The 22,673-nt window shown below is 45.1% G+C and overlaps 1 protein-coding gene and 1 pseudogene across 14 annotated transcripts in view; one reads left to right on the forward strand and one right to left on the reverse strand.

Moving 5' to 3' along the window:
* Positions 1-3,055: 3,055 nt before the first annotated feature.
* LOC309618229 (heat shock factor-binding protein 1 pseudogene) lies at positions 3,056-12,145 on the reverse strand (annotated as a pseudogene). The gene is made up of 3 exons: positions 12,130-12,145; positions 10,756-10,921; positions 3,056-3,805 (listed from the first exon to the last, which is right to left on the reverse strand). The product of its transcript is annotated as a heat shock factor-binding protein 1 pseudogene (transcript).
* Positions 12,146-12,531: 386 nt separating this feature from the next.
* The window catches only part of ULK2 (unc-51 like autophagy activating kinase 2), a 65,841-nt gene continuing 55,699 nt past the window's right edge, over positions 12,532-22,673 (forward strand). For 3 of the 13 annotated variants that reach the window (XM_082374054.1, XM_082374052.1, XM_082374051.1), the window contains exons 1-3: positions 12,533-13,157; positions 14,034-14,126; positions 15,289-15,330. In XM_082374054.1, the coding sequence (XP_082230180.1) occupies positions 13,068-13,157; positions 14,034-14,126; positions 15,289-15,330 (225 nt within the window). In that variant the 5' untranslated portion in view covers positions 12,533-13,067. Of the gene's footprint in view, positions 13,158-14,033; positions 14,127-15,288; positions 15,331-22,673 lie in introns of those variants that run through there. The other 10 variants (XM_082374049.1, XM_082374050.1, XM_082374057.1 and 7 more) reach the window with 7 other exon arrangements.

Below are 22,673 nucleotides of genomic sequence, written 5' to 3' on the forward strand. Positions count from 1 at the left end.
TTTGAGAAGAAAACACTGCCGGTATTTATTATTGCCCGGGATGAAATTTGAGTTTTCAAGCAAAAACTAGAATTGTGGAAAACTGATACCACGGCGGCCTTGATAGCTTCCCTTCCTGAAAGACGTTTCTGATGAGATCTAATATATGTGTGATTTTTTAAAATATTGTATGATGAAATGTGTCATATTTGGAAAAGCAGTGTAACCCAATGAACCAATATTTTCCAAATGACTGATGCATGATGCACAAAACAAGTAGGTGAAAGATTGGTTCAATGTGTGAGACCCACCCATAGGGTATGAAGGGTTCCGAGATGAGAAAACTTGAGAACTGCCCCGCTGGTCCAACCTCAGGCCGGTGGAGGAAGCCAGGCCTTATTTGCACTGTGTGTGTTTGCATGAAAGTAAGTTTGATTCCACGTGGTGCTATATCCTTGCTGTGGGGTCTTCGGCCTTTCCCTCACCTCTCTGGGCCTCTGTGCCTTCTGTAGAAACGGAGATAATGACTCTTCAGAAACAGACGGTGGCAGACAGGGTTCGCTGGCATGGGGAACATTTGGTAGTGCAATCGGAAGGTCTGGATGATGTACGATGAAGAAGAGGCTGGAGAGCTGGTTTTCTTTGGTTTAATTACAAAGACAGACCCACCCTAACCATCTCCCAACTAAGGCTGCCCTCAGGGTGCAAATCAGCGGCTTTGTGTGCAGGCCCTGGGCTTGTGTGCAGGGGCTCCTCCTTAGAGGCGAGAGGCTTTGTTTATAGTCGTGCTGTGATCGCCAGGTGTGGGGAGAACTGCTGATCCGAGGTCTCCAGCCAGCACAGGAGGAAATGAGTGTTCTGTCCTGACCGCAGGGCGCCAGGCCACCTCCTCTGCCTCTGGGGGCCCAGTCTGAGGTCAGCGGCACAGCTGGCGGGCCAGCCTCTCGGGAAGGAAGCTCGAGGAGGCTGGGGGCCTCCCTCAAAGGAAGCAAGAAGCAGAACCACAGGCAACAAGGACCAAAACTGTGCACGGGGTCTCGGATCAGAAAAGCAGAGGTCAGCGGAACCAGATGGAAAGCCCGAGACACAGGCGAGGTCAGCCCGGCATGGGGGGTGTTGGCAGGAAGTGGATGGGGGAGCTAGCGGCCCTGCTGTCATCCCCCAGGGGACTCACCACACCTGATCTCATGAGCCCCGGGGGCCAGGGTGTCAGATTCAGGGACACTTCACGTTAATCAAGCTCCCACAGGCTGTAACACACAAATACAGGTCAGAAGCCTTCTTACTGATTTCTGAGGGAAAGTTCAACTGTCAAAAAGTAAACCAAGGACTTCCCTGGTGGCGCAGTGGTTTAAGAATCCGCCTGCCAATGCAGGGGACACGGGTTCGAGCCCTGGTCCGGGAAGATCCCACGTGCCACGGAGCAACTAAGCCCGTGTGCCACAACTCCTGAGCCCGCGAGCCACAACTACTGAGCCCGCGTGCCACAACTACTGAAGCCCACGCTCCTAGAGCCTGTGCTCCGCAACAAGAGAGACCATCGCAATGAGAAGCCTGCGCACCACAATGAAGAGTAGCCCCTGCTCCCTGCAACTAGAGAAAGACCGTGCACAGCAACGAAGACCCAACGCAGCCAAAATTAAATTAATTAATTAATTAATTAAAAAAAAAAGTAAACCAAAAAGAGCATTTGACACAATCCAACATGCCTTCACGATAAAAACTCTCAGCAAAATAAGCTACGAGGACATACTGTACAGCACACGGAATATAGCCAATATTTTATAATAACTATAAATGGAGGATAACCTTTAAAAATTGTGAATCACCATATCGTACACCTGTAACTTATATAATATTGTACATCAACTAGACTTCAATTTAAAAAAAAATGCTCAGCAAAGTGGGAAGAGAGGGAAACTTCTCTCAACTCTGATGTTTTTCCGACCCCACAGAATGCACAAGAGCAGGGGTGAGCCTCATGTAAACTCTGGGCTCTGGGTGGTGATGACGTGTCCACGCAGCTTCCTCGGTGGTAACAGATGTACCGTCTGGTGGGGTGTTGATGGTGGGGAAGCTGTGCGTGTGTAGGGGCGGGGGTATGTGGGGAATCTCTGCTTTCTGCCCAATTCTTTAACTGAGATAGAGTTGACGTTTAGCATTGTGTAAGTTCAAGGGGCATGACACGTTGATTTGATGCATTTATATTGCAACATGATTGCCACCGTAGCGTTGGCTAGTTGGCTAACACCACGGTTGCATCATACAATCATCGTTTCTTCTAGAGGTGGGAACAACTTTCTGCTCAGTTTTGCTGCTATGATGTTGTTCTTTCCTTAAAAACCTTACAAAGGCTTCTCCTCTGACCCAGGAACCTATGGGACCCTACAGCCTCCGGCCTCCTGTGACGTCACCTGCAATCACTGTCCCAGGTCCACTCAGGCGCAGCCATGCTGGGCTACAGGCACACCCCTCCCTCGGGGCTTTTGCACCTGGAATTCCTCCACTCTGCATGGATCACAGCCTCACTTCCTTCAGGTCTTGGCTCCGATGTCACCTCAGTGAGGTCATTCCAGGTCACCTTTTCTTAAATTGGGCCCCTCCCCCCATACTTCCTCCCTCCCTCCCAGATTTACTTCTCTCCTTGGTCCCTGTCACTAGCTAACCTCCTAGCTATTTTATTTATCCTATTTATGGTCTGTTTCCCCCACTAGAGAGTAAGCTCCTCAAGGGTAGGCACTTTGTCCATGTCGTCTTCTCATAAACACTTGTTGGATGAATGAATAAGTGACGTGTCCAGTGGATGAGAATGCTTGTATCAGGAGATCCTGCAAAGCCACCAGAGAGCCAAAGCCCCAGCGGTACTGAGTGAGCTGGACCAAAGCCAGGGTTACTCTCCGACCTCGGGTAACAACGTTGGAGGCCCTCACCCATCGAGGCAACTGAAATCCTAACCCTCTGTCTCCTTGACTCTGCTCTTTTACTCTTCCTAGGTTCCCAGCCCCTCTTTGGTTGGCATAGACTTTCTTTTCGTCCTTCCTTCCTTCCTTTCTCTTTTTCTTTCTTTTTTTCTTTCTTTCTTTCTCTCTCTTTCCCTCTCTCTCTCTTTCCATCCCTCCCTCCCTCCCTTCCTTCCTTCCCTTCTCTCTCCTTCTTTCCTTCTTTCTTTCTTCCTTCCTTTCTTCCTTCCTTCCTTTCTTTCTCTCTCTCTCTCTCTCTCTCTCTCTCTCCCCCCCCCCACCTCTCTCTCTCTCCCTTCCTCCCTCCCTCCCTTCCTTCCTTCCTTCCTCTCTCTCTTTCTCTTTCTTTCTTTTTCAGGAACTGCCAAAGTTTTCGTGTTTAGCGGCACAACTGACCAAGGTCCAAGATGTGAAGTTACCGTGTTCAGGAAACATGGGGGGGCAGGGGAGGGAAATCACTCTATAAACTAACTATATAACATGTGCTAAGAAGAATGCACACTTTAGAATATAAAACATGTCCACGCGTAGTAGTTAGCTGCAAAAAGCCATCCGGCTTCTCTTGGCTTGTAGAAAGGGTGCTCCAGATTTCAGTGTAAATGAGCGACACTCAACTCTTCTGTGTGGCAGGGACCTTGTCTTCACCATCCAGCTCTTCCACCCCAGCTTGTATCATGAGGTCTGCGATGTTTTTCTCCGGGTCATCAATGCAACTGCTCACGTCCTCAATTCTTCCAATGATCTGGCTGGACATGGTCTGCCATTTACCTTGCATCTGTTGCAGGAGTGTCTGCACCACTGAGGTGAGATCTTGCATAGTCTTGGAGTCAGTCTCGGCCACCTCCCTGGTTCCTGGCTTGGTGGTGCTGTCTCAGACCATCACCTACACTTCCATTTGTCCCCACAGACTGGCACAGGCCTTCTTAAGAGATGCTCGACTTTACCACCTCACTGACCTGGAGTCACATTTTTTCTCTACATCTTGCATGAACTCTGCCGTGAGCCGCTGTGCTGACTTTGAACTCCAACTCTCAGGGCCAGTCCTCCAGTAAAACGTCTACTACGCCTGCTTCCATCACAGAAGCCCCTGGGCCCAACACAGCAGACGGGAATAAAAGGAATGCCAGAGACATCGCAAAACAGAGGTGCTTCATTTAATCCATTATCCTGGGAAAATGAAAGAGCAATTTTTAAAAGCAGAGTTTTATTTTTATACCTTAGGAAAAGCTAAATTTCAGATGGATTTTAAAAATTAAACGCAAAAAAAAAAAAAACAACTTCCCAACTAACACAGGAAACCCAGAAGATGGGGGAGGGGGAGAAAAGAAATACATGTTTGCAAATTAAAAATGTGAAATGAGGGATACCGTAAACAAAGCAAAGGGTAAATTATGGATTTGGAAAAATAATAGTCTCAAGGCAAATGACAAAAGTGTGTGTATTATATAATTCCATAAAGAACTCTGACACATTCCATTAAAAGGGACAAATCACAAAAGAGCAAATCCAAATGGCCTACAGATATATGAAAAAAATGTGCATACTCCTTAGTTTCCAGGGGAAAACATATTAAAGAAAAATAAAACATCATTTTATTGCTCATAGACTGGGAAAATTAAAGCAGTAGAAATGGAACTGTGGCAGCACTTTAGGAAAGCAATCTGGAAAAATTCATTACATTTAAAAATCCATATACTTAGACCAAGCAATCCCACTCCTGGGAATCGATTCCAAGAAATAAAAGCACCAATACATAAAGGATTAATGTAATATAGCAGTGTTCATAGTGGCCAACACACACACACACACACACACACAAGGGAGCAGTGAATGTCCAACAACAGAGAATGAGTGAATATATTCTGGTGCATCCACACCATGGAATGTTACGTAACCATTAAAAAGGGTTAACCAGCTTTGCTCCAGTTAACTTAAAGGAATTCCATCAGTCAATACATGAGAATAGCAAAATTCAGGAAAGTGTATCATAGGATCCCACGTTTGTCAAACTGACATACAGGAGGGATGTTTTCCACATACATGTTTGTAAGCAGCGGTCTATATATATTTGTATATGACTGTCATTGCACGGGGAAAATCTGTAATAGGTTGCTGACATGGGTCTCATGGCAGGAGAGGAAGGGAGAGGTGAACACAAATAAAAGGGAAACGAACAAGAAAGGGAAGGAAAGCGGGGGGTCCCAATAGCATAGCACCATTTATACTTCTCTGAAATCTACATATGTGAACACACAGCTAAACTTTGACATAGTTTAAAATAGACACACTACCAATATCCCTCTCACTCTCTAAAATTGTAAACAGATCGAGCAAGAGACTATGAGTATCTCTGCCAAGACTGGATGTCCCTTGTATTTTCAAATTTGTCTACACTAATATGCTGTAGCTTTTGTTACAAGTAAAGATAATATTAGAGGGGGCTTCCCTGGCGGCACAGTGGTTAAGAATCCGCCTGCTAATGCAGGGGACACAGGTTCGAGCCCTGGTCTGGGAAGATCCCACATGCCATAGAGCAACGAAGCCCGTGCACCACAACTACTGAGCCCTCATGCCACAACTATTGAAGCCCACGCGCCTAGAGCCCGTGCTCCACAACAAAGAGAAGCCCCCGCTCGCCGCAACTAGAGAAAGCCCATGCGCAGCAACAAAGACCCAACGCAGCCAAAAATAAATAAATAAATGTATTTTTTAAAAAAAGGAAGTTTGAAGATAATATTAGAAACAAGAAAATCAGGGGAGGTTCCCTAATACCTACCAACTCCGTATCGCGGCCTGTGTAGCTGTACCAGGTCCACCCTCCTCTCCCGTCTTGTCTCAGCCCCTCTCCCTGCTTTACCTCCTGCGTGTCCCCGACAGCTCCCAAACCTCTCTCCCATCCAGGTGCTAAACAAATGCTTGTTGAATGAAGACCTGCTGTGTGCCCCCTTCACTCTCCCAGCTCCGCCTCCTTCATCCCCTGCCCACTGCCTGTACCAGCCCCCCCGGCTTAGTCACCGTAGCTGGACCTGCACGCTGGGAACCCTTCCTTCCTCACGTGCACCCGACTCACTTTCCTGATTCACCTGAAACACCGCAGCCTCACCTGACCCCAGATTCAAGGAGCTGCTTCTCGTGCTATCTAGTTCTGCTCTCAACAGATCGCCCGGCTTGTGGGAAGCCCCGGCCGGCGCAGGACAGCTAAATCGAGAGACAAGATGTATTCATTCAACAAATTGAGGCTTTACTGTGTGTCAGGCCCTTTTCTAGGCCTGGAGGCTAGAGTAATAGATCTTTACGTCCCAGTGGGGAACACAGATGGGGAACACAGGCGAGAAGGAGGTGAGGGGCCACACAGACGGAAGAGGGCTCCCGGCCGAGGGAACAGCAGAGGCAAAGGCCTTGATGGGAGACATGGGAGACATCCAGGAGGGACTGGAGAACCCCGGAGAGCCTTCCTGGAGGGGGCGTCTGAGCTGGGCCTTTGAGAGAGAACAGAGTCATGCCAGGCAGGATTAGGACAGCAGTGTGAAGGGGCGGGTGGGCTTGGGAAATGACTGGTCCGTGGCACATCTGGAGCTGGTTTGTGGTGGGCAATGATGAGAAGTAGAGACCTCCCTGGGGGTCCAGTGGTTAAGACTCCGTAATCCCAATGCAGAGGGCATGGGTTTGATCCCTGGTCAGGCAACTAAGATCCAGCATGCCCCACGGCGCAGCCAATGAAATAAAACAGAATAGAATAAAATAAAATATAAAATAAACAAAGCAGGAATGGGTCAGGATCCAGGTCACCTGACTCAGGGTCTGCGGCTGCCACAGCCTCTGAGGGAACCCAGAGAACAAAACCACTACCCACGTCCCCAAATTAACTTCCACCGATTTTCAAATCACCATCTGTCCAACCAACTGCCAGGAAGCTGTGGTCCCTGAGGGCTGCTCCTCGTGGCTTCAGAGGTGAGGCAACTGGTCCTCCACCAGTGACACCAGCCCCAGAGGATGTCCCTGGGCTGTAGAATGCAGCTTATGACCTGCCAGGAGGAGGTTAAGACCGTCCTATTACACTCACCAAATGGATAAAAAGACTGACACCACCAAGTACTGGTGAGAATGCAAAGCAGCAAACTCATACTCAGCTGGTGAGTGCCAGTCGTCCAAACACCCTGGAGTCCACTTTATTACTGTCAGTGCTGAGATGTGCCCTGCACCCCAGCGACTCCACTGCTGGGTGTGAACCAAACAGAAACGTACGCACATGGTCACCAGAGTCCACATACACCGGACACGGCCTGGGTGCTTATCAAGAGCAGAACGGAGAGGTAACTCGAGGTTTCTTCTTCACATTGTGGGACCTTGCGTAGCAGCCAGAAGGAGCGGATGACTGCAGACAACAAACGGAATGATTCTCACGTCCGTAATGCCAAGGAAGGAAGCCAGACACAAACAGAACTCAATCCACAACTGAGATAGTATTACTCTCTTGGGGTCAGTGACTAGATGGGGCACGAGAGGGTCTCTAAGTGAATCCAGCCCACCCCAGCTGGTCAAGCCATCACCCGGGAGAGGCACGAGACATTCATTCCAGTCGGGCTGTGCCGGATCCACCAGCCCCACCTGAGCCTTTCCTGATGCGCCCCACCGGAACTCCGGACCCACAGAAGCCTCAACAATTGAAAAAAACAAGCAAACAAAAAAAGGGCCTTGTTTGAAATCACTACGTTTTTCAAGACAGCAATTGATTATCGAAACAATTTTCATCCTTGAGGGGCTGCTGAGGACAGGGACCAAATCTTTGTTGTATTCAAAGTGATGTTAAGAACATTTAACAATATTTAATACAAATAATACTGTATGTTAATATACAAATAAATAATTTTAATCATTCTTTTTTATTCTCTGAGTAAACTAAACAATGTATACCATTAAAGCCTCTTACCAACGCATGTAAGATGCAGCATGCATTACTTATTTAATTACTTTGATCATTCCTGAATAATTCAATATTTTGAAATTGTTGGGTGATGATTTCTCTAATGTGTCTGTCACTAGTTAGATGAGGGCTCGGTCAGAAATATGATTTGACAGTAGGGAACTACGGCAAGCTCTTCTTGAGACTTCTCCATGAAATTTGAAGTCATCAGGTGTTTCAGCATTCTTAATTTCAGAATAATTTCAGTATTCTTAATAAGTAGTGAATGTCTCTTGATATTAACTATGCTGTTCTTGGCTCTGAATCTTTCTTAATCCTTGTAAGAATCTCAGAGATTTTAAAATATAGTCAACATCTTTATCATCAAGTATATATAAAATAAGTCATTAGTGTGTCTAATTAGTTGGCATAATTTTGTTAATTTTTGTTCATCTTCAATCCACGAGGCTAAAACATCATGTGGATGAGTTTCCATTTAATAAATGGAAAGATTTAAAAGTTTACTCTAATTTTCACTTGTGTCATTAGATAATAAGTTCATTATCACAGAATTAAACAATCTAAAATTCTCTCTTGGAATTGATACTTTGTTTTATTTCTGATAGTATGCCATATCTCTTTATTCCTCTTTCTTCCACTCACTTTTCAGAGTTTCCCTTACTTAGTTTTTTTTAAAAATAAATTTATTTATTTAATTTATTTATTTTTGGCTGTGTTGGGTCTTTGGTGCTGCACGTGGGTTTTCTCTAGCTGCGGCGAGCGGGGGCTACTCTTTGTTGCGGTGCGCGGGCTTCTCGTTGCGGTGGCTTCTCTTGTTGTGAAGCACGGGCTCTAGGCGTGCGGGCTGCAGTAGTTGTGTCTTGCGGGCTCTAGAGCGCAGGCTCAGTAGTTGTGGTGCACGGGCTTAGTTGCTCCACGGCATGTGGGATCTTCCTGGACCAGGGCTCGAACCCGTGTCCCCTGCATTGGCAGGTGGATTCTTAACCACTGCACCACCAGGGAAGACCCCCTTACTTAGTTTTATGTGTTCAGTTACTTTTTATCATTGGCTCAATTAATCCAGCAGTTCTCAAACTTTTGTCTCAAGAGACGAGACCCCTGACATGTTTACTGTATTAAAAATTAAAACTAAGAAGTTAAAAATGTGTTTATTCTTAGTTTATTTAAAAACACAATAATAAGCCCATTATAAATGAACACAAATAACATATTATTATGAAAAATAACTATATTTTCAAAAACAAATTTAGTGAGAAAATGATTCTGCATCATCAGTGCCAATATTGACACAATAAAAAAGACAATTCATATCTCTGTGTTTTTATGAAAAGAGTTGTGAAAGCCCACATGCAGCAATGAAGACCCAATGCAGCCAAAAATAAATAAATTTATTTAAAAAAAAAGAAAATTCCTGGCTGAAGTCTATTTTTTATATCATTCCAGAAGATTTGTGTTTATGATTCAGAAGATTTGTGGTTATATTTTCTAAAAGCTTTAAGAAATATATCCAAACTTTGTTGTCTCTTCACTTTATGTGCTTATTTCCATATTCTACTATAAAATCGTACACGTATAAGCATCAAAGCTCTGCACACTAACAGTCCCAAGAATTTCAAAGCATCAGCAGTATGATCAAAGTAGAGACAATAGAACCAAAATAGAAGCAAACAGCAATGATGCGATTTGAAGAGAATAATTAACTGGTGATTCTCCTAATCTCAGAATGCCTGCCTGGGAGATGGGGCCGTGAACACTTGTCACATTTACTTGTCACAGGAGGTCCTTTTACCATCACAGCATCCCATGGCATTTGGCTGATGAACTAAGTTTATGTTAGAATTTTTATTAGTAAGTGATTTCACCTCTCACTGCGGTTACTATTACACAATTTACTAACTGAAACATTTCAATAGTTTGTCAACAGGCATGTTTACACACACACACACACACACACACACACACACACACATACACACACAGTTACTAGAACAAAGAACAATGAAAGTGAATCAGATTGGCAACTTGGCATGCTTTCAGAAGTAAAGTAAAAGTCCCCCTTGCTTGCATTCCTGATTAAAGCCTAAATTTGACCCCCGGTCACCCTTCCTGAGTTACCCACCCAGCCCCTGCTCCTCCACCCTCCCTGCAGCACCCACAGCCTTGGACAGCTCGACCTGCCCCCCTCAACTCCAGTCCCTGGCTTGAGATGATTGCTCAGTGCACCTCTCCTAAGCGGGGCTGATCGGAATCGCTTCCTGAAGAATCTGGGGTTGAGACTGCTGGCTGCTGGCTCTCCGCCCTTCTGCCCTGTCCACGGAGCCCTGAGGGGAAGGAACAAGGAAGCAGACGTCTCCTCCAGTCCCAGGCTCTGCTGGGAACCCGAGAGCCACACCTGTATCCTTATCTACATTCCTCTTTTATTTCTTTGCTTTATCACATTTGACGTTGGTTATGTGCTTATCGACATAGTCCTAACTAAACACTAACTAAACGTCTCCTTAGCAAAGCTTTCCCACCCCACATGCCCACCCCCCCCCCCCGCCACTTCTCCTCGGTAGTGAGCCCTGAGGTCAGAAATCCTTCTGTGCAAGCTGCATACTTTATTTTTTAAAGCAATGGTGTGTTCCTGGGGCCCCTGTTTAGCCTGTGCGTACGGGATGGGATGCAGGTCTGAATTAAGGGCTTCTAGTGGCTTCTTTAAAACATCTCCATAAGGTCCTACTGTGGGGATGTAATTTTAATGATATTAAATATAAACAGCTCAAAATTGTATATTGATTATTAGCTTCAATTAACTTCAATTCCTAGTGGATGCAACCTTGTGAACGTGGCTGAGTTATGAATGATGTCTCATGCACCGGCTCAGCTGATAGAGGATACACCTGTCCTCACCTGGACGGTGAGGTGACCAGCAGGAAGGTCGAAGCACTGCTCCCGGAGGGTGCTGAGGCCCCACGAGGCACCTCAGCGACGGATCCTGAAACCAGCAGCTTCGGCACCTCAGGACGGCCTGGTCGGCTCGTGCTCTGCTCCCTGGGATGTTGGCTGTTGTCAGGTACTGCATGGGAAAGGCTGCCAGCCTTAGTCCAGGTGTGTTAGCCCTCCCCACTGCTTCCCTGCTGTCCAAAAATTTTATACCCATTGATTCTTCACAGAAACTTTATAGGAAGTGAATTCTCCAGGTGACAGTTAGATAAACAGCTCTTACACAGGTGTAATGGTCCATCCCTAGAACTGCAAAGCTTGCGTTCTGTTCACCTAAGCACCACCTGGGGACTGGACAGAGGAGGGAAGGGGGAGACCCCAGCACTGCGCCGAGGTCGGGGAAGGGTTGCCTATGACCAGCTTTGATCTCACTTTACTTACCCAACACACACTGAAATAGTGCTTTGTAGAGCCAGGCAATCTTCCAAGCTCTTTCCACATTTCAGTCCTTCAGTCCTCTTAACAACCCAGTGAAGGTATATGTTGATGTTACATCTTCATTTTACAGATGAGGAAACCTAGGCAGGGGAGGTGAAGTGGCTGGTCCAGGGTCCTACAGCCCGTAAGATATTTATCCCAGAGAACTACTTTTCAGTGAATTTTGGCACATTGAATCCTATATCCTATTTAAATACTCATGTTTAAAGAGAAAGGAAGATAGAGAATCTTTCAAAGAGGTAAGGAATCATCTCCACATGAATTTTTGTGTGTATGTGCAAACTTGCTTCATTTGCTCTTAATTTTTGAAGGCTGCAGACTTTCACAGGGTCTAACACGCACCTGGGCCAGATTTTGAAGTAGGGAGGGAATTAGGTAGGTGTGCAGAGTTGGGAGCATAAACCCAAGACCCCATATTTTAGGGGTTTCAGGAAGGGGCCAGTTCCTCTCCGGAGATTTCCTCCGCTGACTGCCTCAAGGTTGGAGGTTCTCAGGGTCCCTGTCTGGCCTTCAGGGGTCATTGTGCAGGGATGGGCCTGGAGTGGGAAATGTAGGTCTGGAGGTGAGGGATAACCTGAGAGCAAATACGTTAAACAAGTGAACATACAGTGCATGATAGGACCTGAGATTTCTGACATTCTCAAGCACGTGGTTTATAAAATGATTTCGTGAGACACCTCTTTGAGGGAAAGGTGACAAATAAGTTCCTTGTCGCTTGAACGTTAATAATCGGGTGGAAAAGAAAACTCCCTTATGTGATTTAAGGTAAGTCTGAGGTCACACCGGCAGGACACCGGAGGCGGGAAGCAAGCGTTCTCACTAGAGCCTTGACAGTATGCAAACCTGAGTCTGCGACCATTGGCAATTCTCGGGGAGGACGGTCCTGAGCTGTCATCAGCTTCTCACAGAAGCCAAGCGACCCCAAGAAGTGCAGGATCCCTGCCCTACACGACTTCGTGAGGGACCCTGAGCAGTAAACGCAGAAGGGTTGGGACTTGGCAGCGTGACCCCTGGCTTTGGAGAGCGCGGGAAAGGCCGGGCTCTGGGAGATGCTCCTTTGCCCTCACCGCAGGCCCGGGGTCCACTCTGCACAGGGATGCCCCTGTCCCTCCCGCAGCCGGTGTTGGCGACCCGCTTCCCCGAAGCCCGCCTCCTAGCGGGTCCAGCCCACGGCGCGCAGGCTCGCGCGCTCCCTCCCGCCTCCATCAGCAGCTGGGCACTCATTTTCCCGGCGGAAGGAGCGCGCCTGCCGCGCCGAGCGCTGCGGCAAAGAAGATGCGCTGACGTCGCGGAGAGCCGGCAGTCGGCGCGGAGCGGCCGACGCGCGCGTGCGGGGCCGCTGCGGGGCAGGGCGATAGGGTACTGGGCCGGGCCGGCGAAGGGCGGCGGCCGGCGCTGAGCAGTGCCCGCGGGGAGACCGAGGCGCCGACGGGCGGGGATGAGGGGCGCCGGGTCCCGCACCTTTACCGGGTGCGCGCGCGGCCCCGGGGGCGCCCAGTGACGGAGGCGGCGGCGCCCCTGCCCGGCAGCGCCGAGCCCGCTTCGCCAGGGAGCCCGCGGCCGGCATGAGGAACGGCCGGGGCCGGGCCAGGCCTCGCTGACCCCGGCCCCGCGCGGCGCCTCCCCGTTTCCGCCCGGCCTCTCGGCATGAGCGCCCGCTCGGGCCCGGGGCCTCGGCTGCCCCAGCTCGGCGGCCGGCGGGCGCGCTCGGGGCCGGCGGGCCCGCGGTGCTGATCGCCGCCCGCCCGCCCGCCCGCCCGCGCCGACCCCGGGGCGCGGCCATGGAGGTGGTGGGCGACTTCGAGTACAGCAAGCGGGACCTCGTGGGACACGGGGCCTTCGCCGTGGTCTTCCGGGGGCGGCACCGCCAGGTGAGCCCCGCCGGCCGGGCCGGGCGGGCGGCGGCGCCTAAGGCGCGGCCGCGGTGGGTGCGAGGGGGCTGCGGCGGGGCCGGGCCGGCAGCGCACGGACCTCCCCGGTGGCCGGTAATTGCAGACCCAGCGGAAAACCGGCCGGCGGCCCGCGAGCCCGGGGCTTCCCCGACTCGGTGTCGCCTTTCCCCGCGCGGGGCCCCGACGGCCCCACCGGCCTCAGTCCCCGGGGCTGGGCGGGGCGCGGGGAGACCCGAATCGACCCGAAAGCGGGCTTAGCTTTTTTTTTTTTTTTAAAGCTTTTGCTGTTTCGCAAACAGGCTCCCAGGAGGTTTTAGGATCTAAAGAATTTGGAAAGGCACCTCGGGCGTGGAAATAATCCTAGAAGGCTTGGGCCAAGGGGCAGGTCCAAAGGGATGGCCTGGTTGCTTAGCCGATAGAGTAATAAATACTACTGACTTTATCATGAGAGTAACTTAAAACTCAAGGGAAAAAAATTAGCGAAAACACGTTTAATCCTACCTAGCTGTCAAATCCTGTTTTCAGTTAACTACACCACCTCCCAGGTTATCCTCCTTAACTTTTAAATAGTTGTAAATAAACTGTGTCCTTTTTTCACTTAATGCTTGTTACTACGTGGTCTTCATATTTATTTATTTTTACTGGCTATCTTGTAGGACATTAGCTTGCTACACCTTTAATTTATACAATCATTATCCTGTTAGAGATTCGGGTTCTTTTCTATTTTTCTTCTCAGTGCTGTTACATGAATTTGCTAAAAGCATCTTTATGCTTATAGATATTTTTTTTTTTTTTTTGCTGTTGAATTGTTCCTGTGGAATAATTTCCAGGAGTAACAGTGTTTTTCCTTTCCAGAAAACTGATTGGGAGGTAGCTATTAAAAGTATTAATAAAAAGAACTTGTCAAAATCACAAATACTGCTTGGGAAGGAAATTAAAATCCTAAAGGTATGTTTCTTTATGTGGTATTTCATACTAGATTAAAACTTAAATGGATACACGATGACATCCTTTGCAATTTTGGTAGTTGGCCCCAAGTTTGAGAATGTTCACCGTTGCTCTCGTTTTTTGCACGCTCAGTTTTTTGAAGCATTGAGTACTGGGAAGCTATTTTTAAGAACAGATGTTTGTGGCTCTTGGCCAGTGCTTAGAGGGATTACATGAAAACTGCTTTTAGCTTCTCATCATTTCTTTCCCTTAGTTATTGCCTTATTGTTTGAGAAGAGGCAGGTCCCTCTTACACAGTATTTATCTCTTCTGCCGATTCCTTTCATGTTACAGTTAAATTTTTTTTTTTTTTGGAGAAATGGGGGCAGTTGGAATCTTTCTTCCTTATAAATTGAACAAAGTTACTTTCCTTGGAAGTGGTCTTTTTATTTATTTATTTATTTATTTATTTATTTATTTAAAGTGGTCTTTTTAGATCACTCACAAGTACTGTTATCCAAGTGGGATGCTTTGAGGGAAAAAAAGAGTCCGTGGTCAAATAAGTGTGGAAAATGCTGTTTACTAAATACTTCTTGGAGAGTGACAAAGCACTTGACTCATTAAAGAAAGTCGAAAAAAATGATACAATGAAGAGACCAATTTAGGTGTGTTTAACCCAGTGTTTCCCAAAGTAATATAAACATGGAACCTTCATCTAACATTCATCAGAACTACTATTCTCTGGACAGCTCTTTGGTAAGAATTATAGCTTGTTGAATTATACTTCGTTTTCTTTTAGGCAAATCGTGCTTTTTAAAAGCACTTTGGAATTTTATGCCTTTCTTGTTAGAAATTGTATATTAAATCTGAAAGGCTAGCAGAAAGTATGTGGTCATACTAACTCTGACCTTTATTTTGTAAATGAGAGTACTCACCTTGTTAAGAGTCTAAAAAATTAAGACAGTAAAAAAAATATTTAGGCCCCAAGTAAAGTTCGATCAGGCACATTTGTTTTTATTCTTCAGTAGACTGAATTGTTCTCATCTAGTAACAGAAGTATGGTATACTAGAAGTAGTATAAATGGATGTATATGTGTGTGTATACTTAATTTTATTCGTGTATTGAAATATTATAATTATTAGAATAAATACAAATATTTTGAATTCTCGATTTTCTTAACAGGAACTTCAGCATGAAAACATTGTAGCGCTCTATGATGTTCAGGTACCTTATTTTGGATTTTTAAAGAAATATTTGTATGTTAATAAAGAACTTAAATTTTTTTTCTGTTTCATACAAATGTAAGTGAATCTTAACAGAAATAGAAAATTGCCTTATTCTTGTTGAAAAGATATAGCTTGAGCTGTGTGTTTATTAAGAATTTGTTTACAGTAGCATAGGGCAGAAGGATAAAATAAATAATGGGCTGCATGAGTAAACTTTCTGACAGATGATAATATACTATAGGAGTCGTGTTGTCTTAGGTCAAGTCCAGATCTAGCATCTCTGTGATAAATGTAGAAAGGACTATACTGAGCTATTGAAAAAATCAGGTAGAGCTTTTTTCTTACTGCAAAAGCAACATTTGCTAATAGTGGAGATATTAGACAATATGTGGAATAAAAACAAGGAAACTCTGCATATTCATCTAGGTTTGTCTGGGATTATCGCCATGGCATACAGTAGAGTTGCATTATATGTGGAGGTGGGAAGGCTGGGTTCTGAAGTTACTTTCTTTTTTGTCCTTTTAATAAATGTATTTATTTTATTTATTTTTATTTGTGGCTGTGTTGTGTCTCCGTTGCTGTGCTCGTGTTTTCTCTAGTTGCGGCGAGCAGGGGCTACTCTTCATCGTGGTGCGCTGACTTCTCATTGCGGTGGCTTCTCTTGTTGTGGAGCACGGGCTCTAGGTGTGTGGGCTTCAGTAGTTGTGGCATGTGGGCTCAGTAGTTGTGGCTCGCGGGCTCAGTTGCTCCGCGGCATGTGGGATCTTCCCGGACCAGGGCTCAAACCCGTGTCCCCTGCACTGGCAGGCGGATTCCTAACCACTGCGCCACCAGGGAAGTCCTCAGAAGTTACCTTCTAAGGCAACATTTCTATAAAATCAAAATTACCCTTGGCAATCCTTGTAAAAAGGCCAACTTTGGAGAAAATTCCTGTTTTTTGGGTGGAGCACCAGAGCAAGTAGTTGGCTTGTATTTAGGGGCCATATTGTGCTTTATAAATCCCTGCATACTGGAATCACACGTGGCCAGTGGTGTTCACCCGGTGGGAGCCCCAGGGGTCTGATACTGAGGAGCAGCAGATTGAGCTTTTCCCTCCCCTGTGATTCCGGAAGCACACCAGGGTAAGCGTGATGGGTGTTATCTTGTTCTTTTGTTTTGCTTAGTCTGGGCAGTGGAATTCCAGAAAGTAAATGAACGTGTTATGTGATGCTGCCGTGTATGTTTCTAGCTGAAACCTATTCTGTATACACTCGCGTTACTCAAATTCATTCGTCGCGTGAGGTTTGAGGGGCTACGGTGGCCAAGCGTTTGTAAGTGCAGGGAACAAAGGAGCAAAGCTGTGAGTAGAATGACGTCCTTGCTCTTAGTGTGCTTAGTTTTAGTGGACTGCTCTCCCTCTATGTCCTTTTAAAAATATATATAGTCGTTTTTCATGTAGTCATATCATACCACAGAGTATTTATTTAACTAAACCCATGTTACAAGATGTTAAGGTTTTTCCCATTGTAAAAACAAATGCTACGAGGAGAACACATAGCTTCTGAAGATACCCAGTTATTTCTTGTAAGTTGAATTTCTAGAATTGGAATTACTAGGACAAATAGCATGAACAGTTTTAAAGTGTTTGATGGCAGTGTGTGATTGTTCTCCAAAAATATTGCAGTTTAAACTCCACGCACAGAATATGTGTGTGCTGTGGGTATATTTTATTACCTATTTAAATGGGTGTAATTTATTCCTTCATTTGAGAAATTTCAAAGCAGCCTAGAAAGAAAGGGGAAAAAAGTTTAAAGTAAGAGTGATCTGATGTCACAGTCCCTATTGAAATGCCTGTTCTCCTCAGAGCTGTTTGTGTAGTTGTCTTCGTCTCCGTAGATAGAGGGCACCAAGTGGTGCAAGTCAGCGCCTCGTACAAAAATTGTTGAATAATATTAACTCTTAATTTCCCATCTTTTGAGAAGTGCAGAAAACCCTGTCAATTTCAGAGTAGGTCTTGCTTTCAGGGTAGAGAGTGTAGTTGGATTTTTTCTATCAGAATGAGGAATATTTAAAGTACTGGTTTTGGCTGCAGAATGAGATAGCATTAGGGAGAACATGTACTCAGAAACCAGAATTATGGAACAATTGGGAATGTCCAGGTGACTGCATGAAAATGTTTACTGTTTTGTGCATTGTGTACTCCTGGAACTAATTTGTAAAAATAAACTTAAGAACTATTAGTCAAATGAATCTAGTCTTGAGCATTTGGCTGTCCAGTAAACAGAGTTTGGATTTGCTTCCTGGATTCCGACTGTTCATCAAGGGGTACAGGGTGTTTGCACCATTCTCACTGGCCATCGCTTGTGGAGGTCCACCTCAAGTTTGTGTGCACTTTGATGAATTGAGAACTTTTGACATTGTTTGTAGTGATCAGGTTTCAGCTTGGATGACACTTAAAAAGAAACACATTTTCCCTAATTACAAAAGTAATATATGCCCACAGTTAAAATATTCCAACATTGTCAACACAAATAAATTGGAAAAGACATGGCACTTCCCAGAGATAACCACTGTTTGTTATATTTATTTTAGAGTTTTCTAAATAGATATATGAATCTATAATCAAGTGGGAGGAGGCGGGGAGAACAGGTCAGCTTCCCATGCAGATGCGGCCTCTGTGAGGAGCCGACAGGAGGGACGGGTGTGAGGACCTGGAAGAAGGGATGTGGTGGGAGTGCAGGCGGGAGGGAGGAGTAGCGCTGAGTGATGCAGGAGAGGGTGGAGGGGCCACATGGGGTGGATCTCTAGTCTGAGGACAGTGCAGAGCCATTTGGGGGGTGCTATCATGTCTGTTTTTCAGAAGATACGTATCTTTGAGCATTCTGGGCATGAGATAAATATTGTCAGTTGGGAGTACTTCCCTGCGTGAATGTCAGTGACCTGGATAAGCATCCACCTCTTGGTAATTTTTAGTATAGTGAGAAAAGATGCATTTCATAGACGGTGCTGGCCAACTGAGACATCTGAGACAAAATAAAGTTGGATGTCTATTTTCATCATTTTCCAAAATAACTTTTAGATGAATTAAAGGCTTAAATATGTAATCTAAGAGCTAGAAAGGTATTTTAAATCAAGATAAACTCAGAAGCCATAAAAGTGGTAGGGACATACAAAATTTTTTAAAAATTATTTCATAGCAAATAATATTGTGAACAAATTGACAGCCATAAAAAGGAACAAACTTGATACATGCCATAACATATGAATCTCAAACATTATGTTGAGAAAAAGAAGCCAGCTATATACAGCTACTGTGTGATTCTGTTTTTGTGAGTTTCAAGAGGAGATGGGACTCAGCTAGGGTGATAGAAATCGGGGAGAGCAGATCAGAGGTTGCTACTTGGTATCAGGGATGGACAGAAAAGGGGCATGTGGGAACTTTCTGGTCTGATGGAAACGTTCTGTATTTTGACTGGAAGGGTAGTTACATGGGTGTATACATGTGTCACAAGTCTTTGTACACTTAAACCTATACCACAATAAAATGCAAAAACATGCAGTTGACGAATGGTAGTTTGAGAAAATATGTACAGCCCGAAAGGTGACGGGCAGACACCTAAGACGCATAAAGCTTCTCACAAATTAAGGAAAAGACAACCCAAAGAGGAAGTGAGCAAAGGATACAAATTGTTGGTTCTCATAAGAGAAATAAAAATGGCTAAGAAATGGATGATATTCATGAACAAGTAGGGAAATGTAAATTAAGGTAACAGATGTCACTTCTCAGCTTTCCGGTGGGCAAAGTTAAAAAGTGCAGTAATTCTTACTGGTGGGAGTGGGGGGAGGTGTAAGCTATTCTCCTGTGTCACTGGCACAGATGTGAACCGCTAGAATGTTTTGGGGATGCTCTCCGGCGACGCCTTGCCCCCGTGCCCTGAAGAAGAGTCCCGACACTGCGGTCAGAGCCCTCCCCCCCCCCCCACCCCGTAGTGCAGGTAGGGCGTGTCCCTCCTCTGTGCGGACCCCATTCCTGTGAGTGAAAGCCCAACCCCGGTGCCCCTGGCTCTGGCTCCCCTGTTCTGTGCTTTGCTGCTGGTGTTCCATCCGCTCCGGCTCCCTTGTGGTTCCTGGAGCGCCGTGTCCCCTACAGGGAGACTGTATGCACAGGACGGTCTCCGTGTCTGCGGCCTGCACAGGCACGCCCCAGCCTCCTTTAGGTCCTGCGTCAAGCGCTGTGCTTTCAGGGACGCTTTCTTTAGCCCCCTAAATAAAACTGCAGTCCCTGCCCGGCACGGTCTCCCCTCCTCCCAAGCACCTGTCACCTCTAACGCGCTCTGCATACGTATTTCTTCCATTGTCTTGCTCCTGACCCTCCCTGCTTAGAATTGAAGACTGGGGAGAACAGGGCGTTTAACTCTGTGGGCTTTCTGCTGTATCCTCAGGACCTGGAATAGTGTCTTGTATATAATAGGTAGTTAAAAAATCTTTCAGTGAGGAGAAATATCTGTCATCGTTAGAAATACACACCCTTTTTACTAAGCAACCCAGATTCCTGGGCATCTCTCCCAGAGCCATAAAGGCTTGAGAATTAGGATATATGTCCAAGAACCAATATAGCTTTGCTTATAATGGCCCAAACTAGAAACAAGTGATGTTCCTTAGCAAGGGAATAGCTTAATAAATGGTGATATAGTCACACTATGACATATGACACACTTATGAAAAAGAGTTGTCTATATGTAGTTGATCTGGAGGGATTTCTTTGGTGTATTATTGAGTGAGGAAAGCAAGGTTCAGACATCTGTATGTGATATCCTATTTTTTCAAAGTAAAGTATGTGTATGTTTAACTTATGATTGTATGAGTAGGAGAAAGATATGGAAGGATACATACCAAATGTAAACATTGGCTACTTGGAGAGGTGAAGATAATTAAACAAAAAGGTGGAAATGAATTATATTAAAATTTTAAAAACCTAGCATGTACATGCTTCCTTTGGGTGTGAGTATGTGTACAAGTATTATAGATGCATGAAAACAAGACCACTAAGATATTAATAGCGCCTCTTTCAGATGGTGAGATTAAGGCGATTTTTTAACTTTCTTCCTTCAGATTTTATGTATCTTAAGTTTTTGCAATAAGCACATACTTTTTTTTATAATCAAGAAAAAAAGCAATTTTCTTCTTTTGGGGAAAGGGGAAAACCTACTTTTGCTTTCTTTCTTTCTGTAATCCTTGGGCAATCTTCTGATTATGAATTAGCATTCCAGGTATTCTTATGTCAGTTAGGGAGTATATATAGAGAGAGTATTAGACCTAATCATTATGGTTAGAGAAAGACATATTCTCCATTATAAATTAATACGCATACGAGTTTCTTAAAGTATGTAAAACACTGGCTACTCTGTGGAGAGTGGGCACGGGTGGATATGGGGCCACCATGCTGCAGGTGTTTGGGTGGGTGAAGGCACCAGTGGAAACGAGGAGGCCTGGACTGATTGATGGAATGTCTAGGAGGCCGGGTTGATAGGACTTGGGTACTGTAGGAGGTGAAGAAGAGGGAATCAGAGTTGGCAGCTCTTTGTCGTTTGTGTTGAAGTGGTTTTCCCAGCTCTCTGGTCTGCTCCCTGACCCTTCCTTGGGTTCCATTAATTTGCTAGAGTGGCTCACAAAACTCAGAGAAAATTTACCAGATTACTGGTTTATTATAAAAGGATGTAATACAGGAACAGCCAGATGGAAGAGATGCTTAGGGCAAGGTATCCACCCTGAGTGGGCCACTCTCACCAGATTTCATCATGTTCACCATCCTGGAAGCTCTTGGAAGCCTGTCCTTTTGGGTTTTTACGGAGGCTTCATTATAGAAGGGGAATTTCTGGATCATAGGCTATGCATAGGCCTAGCTTATACTGCCAGCGTATTGGCTTACACTCCCACCACATTTTGACAGTTCGTCACGCCACATCCTTGCCAGCACTCGGCAGTGTTAGCCATTCAGGTGATGAGATGTCTTATTATGATTGTGATTAGCGTTTTCCTGATGATTCCTGATTTGAGTACCTTTTGTAAATCTATTAGTCATCTTTTTGAAATTTCTCTAGAAGCTTGTTTTTCTATTGGGTTGTCTTTTTGTTATTAATTTGTTAGAGTTCTTTATATATTGTGGATATGAGTCGTTTGACAGATATGGGTGTTGTGAATGACTTACCCACTCTGACTTGCCTTTTTGCTATCCTAATCGTTTGTTTTGGTGAGTAGAAGTTCTTAATTTTAATGTAGTCCAGTGTATTGTTTCTTCCTTTTGTATTTAGTGCTTTTGTGTCATATTTAAGAAAACTTTGCCTACCCTAGGGTCATGAGGATGTTCTTTGTTTTTCCCCAGAGTCTTTATTGTTTTATCTGGCACATTTAGCTCTATAATCTACCTGGAAATGATTTTGTATGTGGCGTGAGGTAGGGGTCACAATTAATTTACTTTTACAAAGGGGAGCCAGTTGATCTGTTGCTGAACCGACATCCTTCCCTTCTGTACTGTCATCTCTGCATTGCGAGCTCACGTGTGGGGGCCTGTTTCTAGACTCTTTTCTGTCCCCTTAGCCTTTACCTCACTGTCTTTTTCAGTATAGTTTTATGATATCTAGTATCATACTTGATATCTAGTAGTATCAATCCTCCAACTTTTATTTTTCTTTTTCTACATGATATTTAGTTACTCTTGGCCTTTTGCATTTCCACATACATTTTGGAATCAACTTGTCAATTTCCACACATGCACAAAATCTCCTTCGATTTTGATTGGGACTATACTGAAACTTAAGGAGAATTTCTTTGTGGAAAGGTTTTAAATTATAATTCAGTTTCTTTAACAGATACATACCTTTTCAAATTTTCTACTTCTTGTCAGTTTTAGTAAGTTGCGTTTTTCCTCAAATTGTTTTTCAGTATTCATTTCATGCAAATTTTGGCATACTGGCATTGAGTTGTTCATAATGATATCCTTTTTTTCCCCTTCTTTTTAGAGAATAGGTTTTTTTTTTTTTTATCAAGTTAATAAGAACTTTGAGTAGGGAAATGATGCAATGAAATTCATTATGTTTAGTTTTGTTGCTGGAAGTTCTGGGGAGTAGTTGAGGAAGTGGATGTCTTAATATTAGAAGGGAGGATAAATGTATATTCAGCTTTGGAAAACCCTTGGTGTGGTCTGGCTCACAGGTATGTTGGCCTCACTTCTCAGCCCTTCTGACCCTACAAACATTTCTTAGTTCTTCCCTGGGCTCCAGTACCATTTCAGTTTTGATTTGTCTATAGATGGCTTGATTGGTTTTGCTACAAAATGAACGTTTTTTCTGCTTCTGTCGCTGA

Source organism: Balaenoptera borealis, assembly GCF_965194805.1.
Source record: "Balaenoptera borealis genome assembly, chromosome: 20".
Taxonomy (NCBI): Eukaryota; Metazoa; Chordata; class Mammalia; order Artiodactyla; family Balaenopteridae; genus Balaenoptera; species Balaenoptera borealis.